Source organism: Asterias rubens, chromosome 19, assembly GCF_902459465.1.
Source record: "Asterias rubens chromosome 19, eAstRub1.3, whole genome shotgun sequence".
NCBI classification, from domain to species: Eukaryota; Metazoa; Echinodermata; class Asteroidea; order Forcipulatida; family Asteriidae; genus Asterias; species Asterias rubens.
The window spans coordinates 5,777,155-5,793,495 of NC_047080.1; the positions used below are offsets into that span (position 1 = coordinate 5,777,155).

The 16,341-nt window shown below is 38.1% G+C and overlaps 2 protein-coding genes across 4 annotated transcripts in view; both read left to right on the forward strand.

Annotated features, from left to right (window-relative positions):
- LOC117303113 (protein crumbs-like) overlaps positions 1 to 5,496 on the forward strand; it is a 57,220-nt gene extending 51,724 nt beyond the window's left edge. For both annotated transcript variants that reach the window (XM_033787206.1, XM_033787207.1), the window contains 3 exons: positions 651 to 926; positions 1,405 to 3,135; positions 4,259 to 5,496. In XM_033787206.1, the coding sequence (XP_033643097.1) occupies positions 651 to 926; positions 1,405 to 3,135; positions 4,259 to 4,482 (2,231 nt within the window). In that variant the 3' untranslated portion in view covers positions 4,483 to 5,496. The remainder of the gene's footprint in view (positions 1 to 650; positions 927 to 1,404; positions 3,136 to 4,258) is intronic.
- A 4,138-nt stretch (positions 5,497 to 9,634) lies between these two features.
- LOC117303114 (tubulin alpha chain, testis-specific) lies at positions 9,635 to 13,900 on the forward strand. 2 transcript variants are annotated; one of them, XM_033787209.1, is made up of 4 exons: positions 9,635 to 9,786; positions 10,889 to 11,111; positions 11,632 to 11,780; positions 12,670 to 13,900. In XM_033787209.1, the coding sequence occupies exons 1-4, from the start codon at positions 9,784 to 9,786 to the stop codon at positions 13,648 to 13,650; spliced, it is 1,356 nt and encodes a 451-aa protein (XP_033643100.1). In that variant the 5' UTR covers positions 9,635 to 9,783; the 3' UTR covers positions 13,651 to 13,900. The 2 variants fall into 2 exon arrangements, with proteins under 2 accessions (XP_033643100.1, XP_033643099.1); XM_033787208.1 differs by lacking the exon at positions 9,635 to 9,786 and adding an exon at positions 9,954 to 10,007.
- The last annotated feature ends 2,441 nt before the right edge of the window (positions 13,901 to 16,341 follow it).

A 16,341-nucleotide genomic window follows, 5' to 3' on the forward strand; every position in this document is an offset into this window, starting at 1 on the left:
ATTTAGTTTCACAATGTGGTTACAAAATTAAATGTGAAAAAAATTGTGAATTTATTGTTGGTATATAAATGTCCCTGATAGAGTTGTCTTAAAGATTTTGATTCATTTTTGTTTTGGAAATGGTGCATCCTTGCAATACACCTTCATCAAATAAACTCGGAAAAAATCAATCTTTTGAACAAACTTTCGCAGCTGAATTATGCAGTATCACCAGGCATGTGCTTATATTTTTGTTTTAAAGGCACTGGACACTATTGGTAATCTCTGTTAGCATAACAAACTTACATGTTATTGATCAATGGAGAGCTGTTGATAGTATAAACATTGTGAGAAACGGCTCCCTCTGAAGTAAGATAGTTTTTGCGAAAGAAGTAATTTTCCACTAAAATATTTGAATTTGATTTCAAGACCTCAGAATTTGATTTTGAGGTCTCAAAATCAAGCATGTGAAAGCACACAACTTCATGTGACAAGAGTGTTTTTTTCCATTATTATCTCGACAAACTTGACAAACAACTCAAATTTTTACAGTTTTGTTGTTTTATGCATATGTTGAGATACATCGAGAGAGAAGACTGTCTTTGACAATTACAAAAGGTGTCTGTAACTAACAGTGTTTTTTACAAACAGTGTGTATGTTTTGTATGTAGGATTTCAAGCTAGTGAGAATCTCTTGGGTTGTGTTCGTAACATCTACTTCAACAGTCAACGCATCCACTACCTATCCACAAACATTCCTCAGCAAGGTGTATCCACTAGTAGTCCCTATGGACAGATCACAGATGGTTGTACTAGTGTGGATGTCTGTGCATCTAACCCATGTCCAGTCAACTCATTCTGTAATGATGAGTGGAATTTAATTGACTGTGTATGTTTGGAGGGTTGGGAAGGTCAACAGTGTGAACAGAGCATAGATGACTGCCCTGGTAAGTTCATAGGTTTTTTTTTAACAGTTTTAAATGTTCTGTCTTCATTTGCACTTTGTGCACTTTTAGTGCTTTTTCACTTTTGTCTGCATTTTATACTTTGATTTTTGGGGTTGAACAAAGAATTGACTAGAGTGGGATTCGAACCAACGACCTCAGGATTAACATGTTGGCGCTCTACCAACTCAGCTATCTACATAGCCCTATATTGGCAGTTTGATTGCATATTGCATTTTGATTTTGTAAAAAACCTTCCTTTTTATCACTTTTATCACTTCTTTTCACTTGACGTACAAATTAATGTTCGCAATTCAGCCTTTGGCTGCCATGTTTTTTTGGTTTTTTTTAGGAGTAAGCCATCAATGATGAATGAATGAATGGTGCGTGGTTTAGTACACAGTGAAAAGTGTTTCTGTTTTTGCTACAAGGAATTATTCACTTATTTCTTTAAACCTACTGGGTTTTTTTCTTTCTCCAGGACATATGTGCGCTAATGGAGCTACTTGTCAAGACGGCCATTTATCCTACACATGTCTCTGCCCAGATGGTCTGACTGGAGAATTCTGCGACATTGAAATCAACGTCTGTGACACCATGCCCTGTAACCCTATGAATACTATAGACTGCGTACATGTGTTCCCGCTCAACTATACCTGTAACTGTAACCCAGGTTTTGAGGGAAAGAATTGTAGTATTGATAACCGTTTATGTACCCAAGCACCCTGCCAAAACAACGGCACATGTACACAGACGACTGATAATGTGATGTATACGTGTACATGTCCCGACTTCTATGAAGGTGTGAACTGTGAGATCTTCAACCCTTGTTTTCGTCACAGCTGTCTGAATGGAGCTTTGTGTGTTGGGAATGGGTCGGAGTACTCTTGTGTGTGCACTACTAGATTCTACGGGGAGTTCTGCGAGTTTGTTGATTCCTGTTTGCAAAACCCATGTCTGAACGGTGCAACCTGCTCACGGGATATGAATGAGTATTCATGTACTTGTACTGCTCATTATGAAGGTATCAACTGTGATGTGCCTATTGATCAATGCGAGATCAATCAATGCATGAATGGTGGAGTTTGCTTTCATAATCTCAACATGCCAGAGGTTAACTTCACTTGTACCTGTGGTGACGGTTTCACGGGGACGTTGTGTGAGCTGGAGATTAATGAATGTGAATCTAGTCCATGTATGAATGGTGGTGGATGCGTGGAGACGCCATACATGGAAGATAACTTCCCTGGTTATAGGTGTCAATGTATAGCTGGATATACAGGTCTCTATTGTGAAACTAACATTGATGAATGTGCCAGCAATCCCTGTGTGAACCAAGGAACATGTGTGGATGAAATCAACAAGTATATGTGTCTGTGCTTGGACATTTACAATGGAACAAACTGTGACTTTGACTTGAGAACATGTCAGCCGAGTTCCTGTCAGAACGAAGCTCAATGTGAGAATGTTGGCTTTGGATTAGGGATTAGATGTAACTGCAAGCTTGGTTACGGTGGTGAGTTCTGCCAAGAAACTATCAATGCATGTTACAGTAACCCGTGTCTTAATAGTGGTTCATGCATGTACATTGGACCGTGTGATTGTCTGATACTACCACAGGAGGCAATTAGTTGCGATTTGGATGAAGTGTGCCAGAGGACGGTTTGTAGTCGAGTTTCAAGTTGTTCGATTCGACAAGAAACGTTCGTTTGTAACTGCACAAATACTAACTACGAAGGATTCCTATGTGATCAAGATATTGATGAATGTGTCGTCGATCCTGGTGCATGTAACCAAGGGATATGTACCAACACACAAGGATCCTATGAGTGCAACTGCACGGGTACCGGTTCCACTGGTCCCAACTGTAACGAGGATATCAATGAGTGTACAACAGACAATCCATGTATGAACGGAGCACAATGTATTAATAATCAACCCTACTTCGAATGTTCGTGTCTGGGCGGTTACCAAGGCTTATTGTGTGAGGTAGACATTAACGAATGCAGTAGCAATCCTTGTAAGAATGGAGGCAACTGCACGGATGAAATCAATGGTTTTACTTGTAACTGTAATGGTACCAACTACAGTGGTGTCTATTGTACTCAAAATATCGATGAGTGTTTAGAAGGGACGCATCAATGTCAGAATGGAGGAACATGTGAAGATCAACCTGGATCTTACACTTGTAGATGTAGCAAGGAGTATACAGGTAAGTGTCAATTAGCGTTTATCTTTGCTTACTAAATAGTAGATTTTAATATCAGCAAGCTACTTAAGAACCCTTTTTGCAAGACAGCAATTTAATAATAATAATAGACCATTTTTATATAGCGCTTTTCACGCCTGAGGGGTGTCTCAAAGCGCTTCACATTATTACCCCTGGTCACTGGGCCTTAAATCATTCCTTAAACCATCTCAGCTCCCTGGGGAGTATACAGCCTGTGCGCAATATATGCGCTACTCGGCTAAACCAATCACAAGAACTATCTCTGCCCTCAGAGGTACCCATTTACCCTTGGGTGAACAGAAGCAATTGTAGTTAAGTTTCTTGCTCAGGGACACAAGTGTCACGACCGGGATTCGAACCCACACTCTGCTGAACAGAATCATCAGAGCTTGAGTTCAGTGCTCTTATCCACTCGGCCATGACACCCTACTATTTAACAAGAGTCCCTTGCTTAATTTTTCCATTGTTGTGAAATGCACCTCGTATGAAAGGACAAATGTTTATATCTTACCAAAAAGTATGGCTAACTTGAGAAGTTTTCACTAGGAACTTTCTTAAGACAGTCCAAACATTGCTCTTTCATAGGAAGTGCAATTTTTTTAATTTCACAACCATGTTCAAAATAAGTAAGGGACCTTTGCTAAAATTCTGTCGTGTGAAAAGGGCTCTAAGAGATCTGCCTAGTAATCATAGTAAGGTACCGACATCCTTCACTTGCTTGTTTGGCTGGTAACCGATGTCTGCTGATTAAGTGAGGTTTGCAGTAACTACATGCGAAATCTCTTTTGAGTAGTGTTGGTTCTGAAAAGAACTGGGACCTATTTCATGGCTCTGCTTACCGTAAGCACAGAATTGGCGCTTACGGAAGCAGGGAATTCTGTGCTTACAGCAAGCGTATTTCACGGGTTCGCGGCGAGTTTTGGCTTCTGCGCGTGCGTACTCCACATTACTAGGCATTCTACGTTTACAAGGCTAGCGCAGAAATTGAGTGCTTGTACGCGTAAGTGGGAATCGTGATCGTAAGCGCGGAATTCTGCAGTAAGCAGAGCCATGAAATTTTGGTGTGTTGTGTTGATTTATTTTCTGTAATTTCTTTATCTTCTAGGAGACTATTGTGAGGCTGAAGCAGCAAGACAAGTACAGCCAGTTCAAGTCATCTTACCCTTAGCGATTCTTGCCATCATACTAGCCTGTGTTCTTGTCTATATCTGGTGGTATCTCAAGCAATCACGCAAGATGAAAGGAAAATACAACCCAGCTAAGGCAGAGCTAGATGGAGGTATGCCAATGGCTATGTTTGATTTAGAGACTGATGAGAGACTAATATGAGGCAAGCTGTAGTCTTCATTCCAGTCAATACTTGATAAAAAAGGATGGAATCTTTGCACGTATCAATGACTGCGGTCTGATTAGGAGTCTGTATGAGCGACTAACATGAGGCAAGCTGTAGTCTTCATTCCAGTCAATACTGGAGAAATAAGGATGGAATCTTTGCACGTATCAATGACTGCAGTCTGATTAGGAGTCTGTATGAGCGACTAACGAAAGAATAAGTTGCCTTAGTTCAAGAAAACACCCAAGAATTCTGAAATTGAGTCTTCCTTTGTTCTTGGAGATGGGACAGATTGTTGAGGAAGATTACCAAGTGGGTTTTTTTTAGCGGAGAGAGAATTGAATGGAACAATGATTATATCCCTGTCTTTCATAACCAGTAAGTGCCGATTAGCCTCGCAAAGAGCTTATTACGTGTCACTTACGTTTCACTTGAAATGCTGGATTTTGATAAAAATTGTTTTGAATGTTGGCTGAAAGCTTTGTCCATGTTTGATAATTTGTAATTAAATGGCAAGAAGAAGAAACTAAAGCTTCTTAAAAGGCAAACATCAAATGTTTAACCACATATTTGTAAGAAGAAAATTGGCTTCTTGTTGATCTGTTATTCCATGAAAACAAGTTTTAAATTTTATCATAAAAGGCCTCTGTCTCACAAGATGAAATTTCCTGGAAAAATTGGTTGGCCTTTTCACATTTTTATTTAAAAATGTGTCATTAGCTACTCATGCTCGGAAGTGTAGCAAGCAAGACAACCCCAGACATGGTTGGGTTAAACGTGTCCAGGTATTTTCATAGAATTGTCGTATTGGTGTAAATAGGGGTGTAGAGGGCTGGACCCAGTGTTTGGTGTGTTCCTTTATATTTTATACAAAGTATCTATTGCTACGATTTGTGCTGCTATTTTTTACAGAGTGTTGCCCGTTTACTTTTATGCCTTTACCTGGGCACAATGTTATGGCTCTGCTTGGCAGTAAATTCTGAACTGGCAATTGCCATTGTTCACTTAAATGGCATCATAGATTTTCTGTGTAAGCGATAAATAATTAGTAACGTAAAGTACGAATACGCACAAGGACAGCACAGGGACAATTCCCTACTAACCTGTGAAATGCATTTGATGTAGGCGCGGAATTCCTTGCTTCCAAAAGTGCCTATGATAAGCAGAGTCATGCAATTGGGCCCTTTATGCTCTCATAGCATGAACAAAACATTGTTTTGGGTTGCTTTAAAGGCAGTGGACACTATTGGTAATGACTCAAAATAATCATTAGGGTGTTTTTTTCTTTCATTATTATCTCGCAACTTCAACGACCAATTGAGCTCAAATTTTCACAGGTTTGTTATTTTATGCATATGTTGAGATACACCAAGTGAGAAGACTGGTCTTTGACAATTACCAATGGTGTCCAGTGTTTTTAAAGGGAGTGGACACTGTTGGTAGTTACTCAAAATAATTATCAGCATAAAACCTTACTTGGTAACGAGTAATGGGGAGCTGTTGATAGTATAAAACACTGCGAGAAACGGCTCCCTCTGAAGTGGAGTAGTTTTCGAGAAAGAAGTAGTTTTCCACTAACTTGATTTCAAGATCTCAGAATTAGATTTTAAAGTCTTGAAATCAAGCATCTGAAAGCACATAACTTGTGTGGCAAGGGTGTTTTTTTTTCATTATTATCTCGCAACTTCGACGACCAATTGAGCTCAAATTTTCACAGGTTTGTTATTTTATGTATTGTTGAGATACACCAAGTGAGAAGACTGGTCTTTGACAATTACCAGTAGTGTCCAAATATTCCTAGCTGTGTGTGTTTTGAATTAGTGTCCTGGGGGCCGATTTCACAAAACTTTACGCAACTGCGTAAGTCTGCAACGTTTATGGCGTAAGTTACGCCATAAACGTGGCGCAAGTGGACTTTAACACGCAGTTGCGTAAAGTTTCGTGAAATCGGCTGCTGAAGAGGGGATTGATTTTTGTATCATCACTTAATATTACCTTGAAGTTCGATTGTTTTAGTTTTGACTTTGTACATGAGTTATTGAAATACAGGATATACAACACCGTTGAACATTTGTACATAATCTATAAGATGTGTAAACCTTGAATTGTATTGATATCTTTTATAAACTCAGTGAGAGGATTTAGTGTACAGTGTGACGGCTTGATGCTTAAAAATGTATTATGTGTGTCTTAAAATGCTTACAGGGTTTGGGTACTTTTTTAACACAAAACATAGTGTCCACAGATTTACATTAAACTTACTCAGTTTGAAGATAATGATAGTAGAAAGCTTCCCTTCAAATATTACTTCCTGAGGTGCTGTATCATTTTAGAAAATGAAAGGGAAAAAACGAGTCGCAAAAATAATTTTGGTCTCACTCTTAGTGAGACCAAAATTATTTTGCATGCAAAAAACGTACACCGTATTAACCAGTTGTGGTATGTTGTGGTAAAATACCATAATTGGTTAATACTTCCTTACATGCTAAACTGTGACTAAAATATTGGTGTGACATTGTTTTACTCATTTCTCAAAAAACCATGTACAGCATTTCAGCACGTAATATTTTAAGGGAAGCTTTCTACTATTATTATCTTTAAACTGAGTCAGTTTAATGTGAATCTGTGAATAGCTAAACTTGGATTGTCATCGTCATGGAACCATGCTAATAATTGGTGGTTTTAGTCTCCATGGAAACACAGGGTCACAGATTCACTAGGATGTACTTACATGTAAACAGATTTTTGTAAACAAAAACAGTTGTTTTCTTTTACTTTTTCTCCTTATTTTTACACATATTTGTGACACTTCTTCATAAAGAAATAATAACGTGCATTATTTTTTACAAGAGTCTTATTTTACAATTTTTTATTCTTTGTACTTAACAGAGGCTGAATACTTCTGAGAGCATTAAACTTATTGTGCCTTGAATTATACCATTTAAATTAATAATAAAGTTCTTCAAGAAAAGGTTATTTATTGCCAGTATTCAATTTGGTGGATCCTGTGTGACATTGTCAGCTAAGCAGATATTTCATCAATAGTAGATTCAAAACATTTGATACAAATGTGTTGCTTCATGAAACTTACTTGTGTTTATTTGAATCATTCTGTTTATAATCCTTTTTTATTTTGAAAGTCAAAACATTCCTTGGAGTTATTCATTAGCGAAAAAAGATTCATATTTTATTGCAACGATCTCAAAGTAAACTTGTTGTTTTTAACATTCTGAAGGTGTGGCTTTGTAAAAAGGAGTTTAGTGTCATACTTGAAGTTAACTTGAACTTGCCTATAAAAAGTAACACTGAACCAAAATGCAACCAGATTTAACTTTTCAATCTACAAAGAAATTTAGCGAAAAGAAAATGTGTATTTTGCTTTCAAGTGCCTTTAGAAGTGATCTAAAAGGTTTTTTTAATCTAACATTTTTTCTAAAGAGCCATGAGTGCCAATGCTGTTACCTTCATTTTTAGAAGTAAACAACATCCCTTTTTTCTTTTCTTTTTTTTTGTTCAAGGGATTTAGATGTTCAATGTTGGTTGCAGACTATTTTTTTAAAAGGGGTATGTAAAAGATTTTCACAAAAATAACAGCTATGTTCTGTCTATTTTTAATAACCTTCCATCTATTAATTAATATTTATGGATATTTTTTAGTGTTCTTATACTACATCGAAGCAATCATATCAACACGTTGATACAATTTCTATTAACTAATATTCCAACTGAATGGAGATTAACTTTACACTTCCATTTTCCAATTTGACCATCATATGTAAAAGATATTAAAGATGTCCAGTGTTATTCGTGACCATCATATGCTTTCATTGAGCCTTTTGCAGCAAAATATTATACTCGGTAAAGATAATAATTTTGCTTTGAATACAGTTTTAGAAAACAAAATCTTTTGAAAACGAATAACTATACTTGGTGCTAGCATAAAGTATATAGGCCTACCTTTCAATAAGTTGTACTTAATGTTTAAATGGAAAATAAGGAAACAGAATTAACAATTAATTTGACTGATATTCATTCCAGAGTTATTCATTCCAGAGTTATTCATAAGAATCATTCTATGATACAAACTGGGTAGCTTTTTGAGATCTTTGTATATATCTGTATTTCCCAATCAAGTTAAAGTTGTACAAATCAATGTTGTAAACTAACGTAGTCTCAAAAGATGCATGGATTCCATTTTACTGTATTCACTAACAAAGTATGGCAGCCTGTTCTATTGTATTCTTAAAACATGTATTTTGTGTATTCTCTTTCAATACTCTGATTTTGTACAAAATTAAAAACATATTTATTGAATTGTATTTATTAACCTTTTGAGATCTTTTCTTTGATGCCAATTAGTTTTAGTGTAAAGTATTTTGTAAGAAAACTAAACCGGCTTACTTTCAAAAAAATGTGTTGTGTGTGTTGTTGTTGTTTTTTTTTTTTTTTGTTTTTTTTTTTTTTTTTTGGGGGGGGGGATTCATCCTCATTTCTACAGCCGGATCTTTGTTTTCAGTTTTTGATCAAATTTACAGCAAAGACATTGATTTAACCAGCTTAGTTTGCCAAGAGACCCATGTCAGAAACATTTGACATTGACAATGCTTGCCAGAATTAAGTTACCAGCCGAAATACCATGCCACAAGAAGGCCTACCATGACTGGTATTCTGCTCATCTTTTGATGACAGAATTAAAAATGGTGTAACAAAGAAATATTTTGCTCAAAAAACTGCAACGCGCACAGATGTATGCGCGGTCACGCGCCCGGCCCAGCCCGCTGACAAGATACACGCATGATGAAGCGGGCGACTGCACTTGATTGGTTAGGGGTGTAAGGTCTACTGCCAAACTTTGTTTTCCTGTAATCATTACTTGTTTGTTGTGAAAGTAACTAAAATAAAAGCTTTAAAAATGTGTTATTTTTCTTATTGCAAATAACACGTTTTCAGCGAATAAGTTTAGGGTACAGAATGCACAAAAACAAAACCAGCCCACGCCAAACAACCTCTAAAGTATTTTAATGGAACGGTCTTACTGACGATGGAAACATTACAAAGACGTAAACCAATCACGAGGAAACATCAACAAAATTTGACCAATCATTTCGCGTGTTTAGACTGTCAACTTTTACGCGCGCAATGCTTATACACACACAACGCTCGTATATAAATCGCGTTCGTTTCGATACTTTCAAATCATTTCTGTTGCTGTGAGCATTTAAGTCACGACGTAACGGGTTTTAGTTTTGTATTCCTTTTCCACAATCGTCGGAGTAAAGCTAGCTTAATTCTCCAAAATGGTAAGTTAAAAGCGTTATAATTTAAGTATACCAAGTGTCAAATAGGTTACACATGATACGGGCACGGCCTTGTAGAATTCATTGCATTTCGTTTGTGTAATAAAATGAGTTTTCGCTGGTTTGAATTTGATCAGAATTTTTATTGAAATATATGGATTGTAGTAAATCACAAATTAATGCTTGATAGAATTCATTGAAGATTGAACATGTTGAACAATGTTGTTAGTTGGTGTTTCCTCTTTCTTTGATTTGCCTTTGTTTGACTTTGATTTTGAACGAGTGAGGAAAGTGTTCGTGCTTTTGCTTACTCAAAATAAAACATACTTAGGTACGGTAGGCCTAGCACTCAGTCAGTACACTAACAAACATTACAACTATACGAACTAGGGCCTACCTGAACTACAAGCAAGCATGACAAGCAATGCAATAGCAATGGGGAGCTGTTGATAAAACATTGTCTGATTGTGAGAAACAGCTCCCTCTGTCTGAGTCTGGCTGAAGTAACGTTACGTAGTTTTAGAGAAAGAAAGAAGAAGTAATTTGCCACTAAAAAACATTTGAATTTGATTTCAGGACCTCATATAATTCATGGATTGGAATTAATTAGGCCTAGGCCTACATTTTGTTTGACTTTGTTGAGCATGTTGAGGTCCCAAAATCATGAAAAATCAAGCATCTGATTCTGACAGCACACAACTTTGTGTGACAAGCAGACGAGGGTGTTTTTTCTTCCTTTTTATTATTAATATCGCAACTTTGAGTTCAAATTTTCACAGGTTTGTTATTTTTTTTATGTTGAGGAGTTACACAAGGTACACCAACCAAGTGTCAATCAAGACTGGCAGACTGGTCATACTCCATAGGCCTACATGTATGTCCAGTGTATTTAAATAACTTGTTTGGTGGTTAATGGGTGCGTAACCATGGTAACTGTTTAGTTGGCCACCAGCATGACACCACTGTCACCAGTGTGAGTGATCGCAATTAACATTATTTTGCAAAAAAGTTGGCCTTGGACTTGGGTTCTGCCGGCTTGTGTCTTTTCTTAACATGATAAAATAAAAAAATTGATATACATTTTTATCATCTTCCATCTACCTAGCGTGAATGTATCTCTATCCATGTTGGGCAAGCCGGTGTGCAGATTGGCAATGCTTGCTGGGAGCTGTACTGTCTGGAACACGGCATCCAGCCCGATGGCCAAATGCCAAGCGATAAAACCATCGGTGGTGGCGATGATTCATTCAATACCTTCTTCAGTGAGACCGGAGCTGGGAAGCATGTTCCCCGTGCAGTCTTTGTTGACCTGGAGCCAACTGTAGTCGGTAAGCGTTCCAATAATTATTGAGTTTTCTGCATGTTCTAAAATCTAACAATAACATGTTAAAAGCCCTTAGTTACCAATTATTGCCAATACTACTCACTATAAGCTTACTTAGTGTAAAACCTAGCTAGTTAGTTAAAAAAACAAGTTAAAAACGTGTAAAAACGTTGATGACAACAGCTGGATGAGTTGAAGTGTATTGTTCGAATGTGATTGTAGACTAAAAAAAATTGTTTAGATCACTTGCACTCTTGCATTATTTTCATAATATTTTGAATGACTTTAAATTAATATTATTAGCTAATTCAAAACATAAACACATAACAAAATATGAATTATGAAATTGATTACACACAAGCCATGGAGTCAGTTGCCCAATTGACTCAAAGGTTTTTCAATGGAAGTGCCCTTTGCAAAATGAAAATGGCCTTGCCTTTTCAAAGATGAAATTCCATGTTATTTTTATAATTCACTTCTTAACAAAAAATTACAAACATTGATTTTCTGTTAATATTTTTCAGATGAGGTGCGCACTGGAACATACAGGCAACTGTTTCACCCAGAGCAGCTGATCACCGGCAAGGAAGACGCGGCCAACAACTATGCTCGTGGTCACTACACCATTGGCAAGGAGATTGTTGACCTAGTGCTGGACAGGATCCGCAAACTGGTAAGGGAATTGAGTTTATGTCAGTTACGCTTTACTCTGTATTCAGTTTCATGGATGTGTTTGTTCTTAGCTTAGATTTTGGGGGTTATCTTTTGTAGGTGAGATTGTGGGGGGGGGGGAGTTGTTGCTTTAGTGATAGAAACAATGTTGAAAGTGACCTTTGGGGTTGTGTTTCACAACCTCAATCTCACTTTTCTAATGACTTTTGAAAGTTAAAAACAAACAACTCAAGTTGTTAATAATCAAGTTTCCATGCTTAGCCATGTTTTGAATCTCAAATTTCACAGGGGTTGACTTATTCAAACAGTATACTTGAACGCTTGTACTTGTTTGTTGAGGTTTCTTAGGTTTCCAAACAAAAATCTCCATCAACCGACCTTTTTATTTCTTCCATTGAGCTGTTTAGCATAGTCGGCACATGTGTGCAGTGTCGAATATTGGGGTTGTTTTTGCACATTGTTTACTTTTTGCTTGAAGACTGACTATAAGCGCCTACATGAAAGTGTAAAACAAATGTATTGAAGTTTCTAACCAATGATGTAAAATATTATGCACTTTTTGTCATCGATCAAAAGCTTTCAGAAAACGCCACACATTTCAAAGTCTGCTGAATTTGTGTAATAGTATTTTCATCAGTTCCTGAATTCCTGTAACTCTTCTTTTTGAAATGTTACAAAAACTTGTAACTTTCCCCCACTTTTATCAGTATTTTATCTATAAGAAAATGAATGCATCACACAACATAATTTGACCATGAAGACCCTCTTAATAATATAATCAAAGTTATTGGTATTTTTCACAAAATTTGTTTTCTGTTTGTTTGCACCATAAGATTGCCATCCATGCATTTAGGTGAATAACTTTGTCAACTTTTTCTTCCCATTTCCAGGCCGACCAGTGCACTGGGTTGCAAGGTTTCCTGATCTTCCACAGCTTCGGTGGAGGTACTGGTTCTGGCTTTGCTTCCCTCCTGATGGAACGTCTGTCTGTTGACTACGGCAAGAAGTCTAAGCTTGAGTTTGCAATCTACCCAGCTCCTCAAGTCTCTACTGCTGTTGTTGAGCCTTACAACTCCATTCTTACAACTCACACCACCCTTGAGCATTCAGATTGTGCTTTCATGGTTGATAATGAGGCCATCTATGACATCTGCCGTCGCAACTTGGATATTGAGCGTCCTACCTACACCAATCTCAATCGACTGATTGGGCAGATTGTCTCGTCCATAACAGCTTCCCTGCGTTTTGACGGTGCCTTGAATGTAGATCTGACAGAGTTCCAGACCAACTTGGTACCTTATCCTCGTATCCACTTTCCATTGGTGACCTATGCACCAGTCATCTCAGCAGAGAAGGCTTACCATGAGCAGCTAAGTGTTGCTGAAATCACCAATGCCTGCTTTGAGCCCGCCAACCAGATGGTGAAGTGTGATCCTCGCCATGGTAAATACATGGCCTGCTGCATGCTCTACCGTGGTGATGTTGTCCCTAAAGATGTCAATGCCGCCATCGCAACCATCAAGACCAAGCGTACCATCCAGTTCGTCGACTGGTGTCCAACTGGCTTCAAGGTGGGCATCAACTACCAGCCACCCACTGTTGTACCTGGTGGTGATCTGGCCAAGGTGCAGCGTGCCGTCTGCATGCTGAGCAACACAACCGCCATCGCTGAGGCCTGGGCTCGTCTGGATCACAAGTTTGATCTGATGTACGCCAAGCGTGCCTTCGTCCACTGGTACGTTGGAGAGGGTATGGAGGAGGGTGAGTTCTCTGAAGCCCGTGAAGATCTAGCTGCCCTGGAGAAGGATTACGAGGAGGTTGGAGTAGATTCAGTTGAAGGCGAGGCTGAGGAGGAGGGTGAAGAATACTAAACTAACTGAATTCAATCAAATCATCACCAACTGACCCATGATTTTTCAATATGTTGATTTAATATTTCAATTGAGTTTACCAAAAAAAAAAAACATTTCTTATGTTTAATGCTTTTTACACTTTTTACAATTTTCAAGGAAAAGTGAGGGGAAAAAATGGAAATAATATTTTGAGAAAATACAGAAAATATAACTTGAGTCAAATTTTAAACTAAAGACAAACTGTACTTAAACCCAAACGTTGAACAATCTAGAGAACTGAATTCATGTTTTCAAAATGTTGCATTTTGTTATATTTTGAATTTCATATTAAAATGAAGTTGATTTGATTTAAATGCTTTCTTGCCTGTGATTATTGTTTGCTGATTTTGTTGTTGTGTCAATTCCTTTATTTAAATCAATGGATCATGTTGAGTGTTTGGGTTGAATTATCACAGATTTTTGTTACTCAAATTTAAAGTTAAATTTAAAAAGCCACCCCCCCCCCCCCCCCACTTTTGAGAAAAACTTTATAATGGCAAAAACAAATTATTGGTGCTAGCTACAAACAACCCACACCTAAACTTTAACTGCCCTCCAGCTGATTTCATGAAATTCTAGGATTAATCCTATCTCGAGTGAAGCCAGGTTCATACTTCCTGCGAATGCATTGTGCGAATCTAATTTAATTCTTTGCGTCGTAATGGGAAATGGAGCGCATACCGATTGTTGCTTTACCAAAATTCGCAGGAAGTATGAACCAAACAAGCAACTTGCTCTAACTATTTAGGATGGGTTCAACTTGTCTTTATAAAACTTGACTTGTCTTAATTTAGAAAGAGTTTGGTGAAATCGACGTCTACCTTCCCCATGTGCACCAAAACATCGACCCGCTTGAAAGCATCTCCTAACCCCCCCCCCCCCCCCCCCCACCACCAACCACCAAAATTACTGGTGAAGATCGAGAAGTGCTTTCTCCTCCCTCCTATGTTTACGTACGTGTGGTCAATCCAAAGGCCACGCCCCTTTCGAATAAATCTTTGGAAGAGGGCGCCCTTTCTTATGAATTTCACCAATTGGTGGCGCTATATACATGCACATGTTCCCGCGGTTATTCTTTTACCGTCCCGTTCATACACACACACTGCTGCTGACTGTCGTCACTAGTTTTGTGTATTGTAAAACTGGCATGACCGAGGTAGTCTACTTCTACTTCTCGTCTAATTCATGAGTTGCACATAAAGATTGAATTGCTAGCTTTTACCTACCTGACCATGCTGACTACTAAACAACGATGCCCTTTGCTCTGAATAATGTTAAGCTTTGCTGCAAATATTACAGGCTCTCCTTGATCATTTGACCAAACACTTGAGACTTATTATTTCCCAAACATGTCCCAATCACTTCACCAATAATCTCCAAGTGATCCACTTAAGGAGTTTCAACCTTGAAGGGGATCAACTTAGGTACTGGAAGCATGGTCCCAGGTCCCTGTTTCAAAAAAATTGCAAAGGGTTTTTGTATTTGTTTATTATAACAACGCTGGATGTACCTGTACATGTACTGCAGTTGCCATAAGGACCAGTTTAGCTTGTTATTTCACTATAGTCTGTCAGCTTTTTCACCAGTCAAAATTTCAAATGATATAGCAGGCCTTCAACTTCTGGGCACAACTTCTGGGCACATACATTTCCCTACTGGTTTATAAGGGCCACTTCTATGAGAACAATGTAAGTTTGTACTGGAACTTTGCAAGGGGCACCATGGCAATTGTTGTGGGTGTCGTCGGTTATTTGCAAGGCCTGAAACAGGCCAGGCCTGTATGCTTCCTCTTTTTTGGAAAGGGCAAGGGCAACAAAAAAGGCATTTCCTCCTTGATAAAGGGCACCCTATGAGTATGACGAAATCTAGAGCTTTTCAAGGGCACCAACACAATGAACGGGGGACATGGAGGCAATCGCCTCTGTTGCCTCCATGAAGTATCAGGCCTGAATAGGTATGCCAGCCTGACCCTCTTGGAGAGAGCTTTGACTGGTCCACAGGGCCAAATTTCATAAAGTCGTGAGCACACAAATTTGCTTAGCATGAAGTTTCTTTCTTGGTAAAAACAAGATTACCAACGAAATTTGCATTGGTTGCGTATTGCTTGATACTGGCATTCAGCTATTTTTTGCTTATCCTGAAAATTACGTTGAAATTTGGTTGGCAATCTTGTTTTTATTAATGGAAGAAATTTCATGCTAAGCAAATTTGTGTGCTTACAGGCTTTATGAAATTGGGCACAGGTGTTTCAACTGGCATTTGGCCAGCGGCCAGCAGACAACTGGAGAAGGCTGTGAATAGCTTCGGTAAACATGGGTAAACACTGAGGCTAAAAATGGAATCTCTGCTGTTTGGAACACAATAGACTATGTACCATTACTGATGTGTATTGTGTCTGTCTTGTTATGACACCCGTCTTAACCATTTAGCCACTGGACCGCCCAGCCACCTAAAGCGATACACTGTATTATGCGGTAGGAGGAAACCTCGCTATAGCTTTTGTTTGTAGAAAATAAGAAACATCAAAATAAAACTAGGTAGTCAATAGTATGCCTACGCATTGGTGAATCCATCTAGTTGTTTATAGATCATTATTCATTTTTCTCTTCACAGTTGACTTGACGAAGCTAATGATGATGAAATAATTTAGCACTTACCCAACAAAACGCT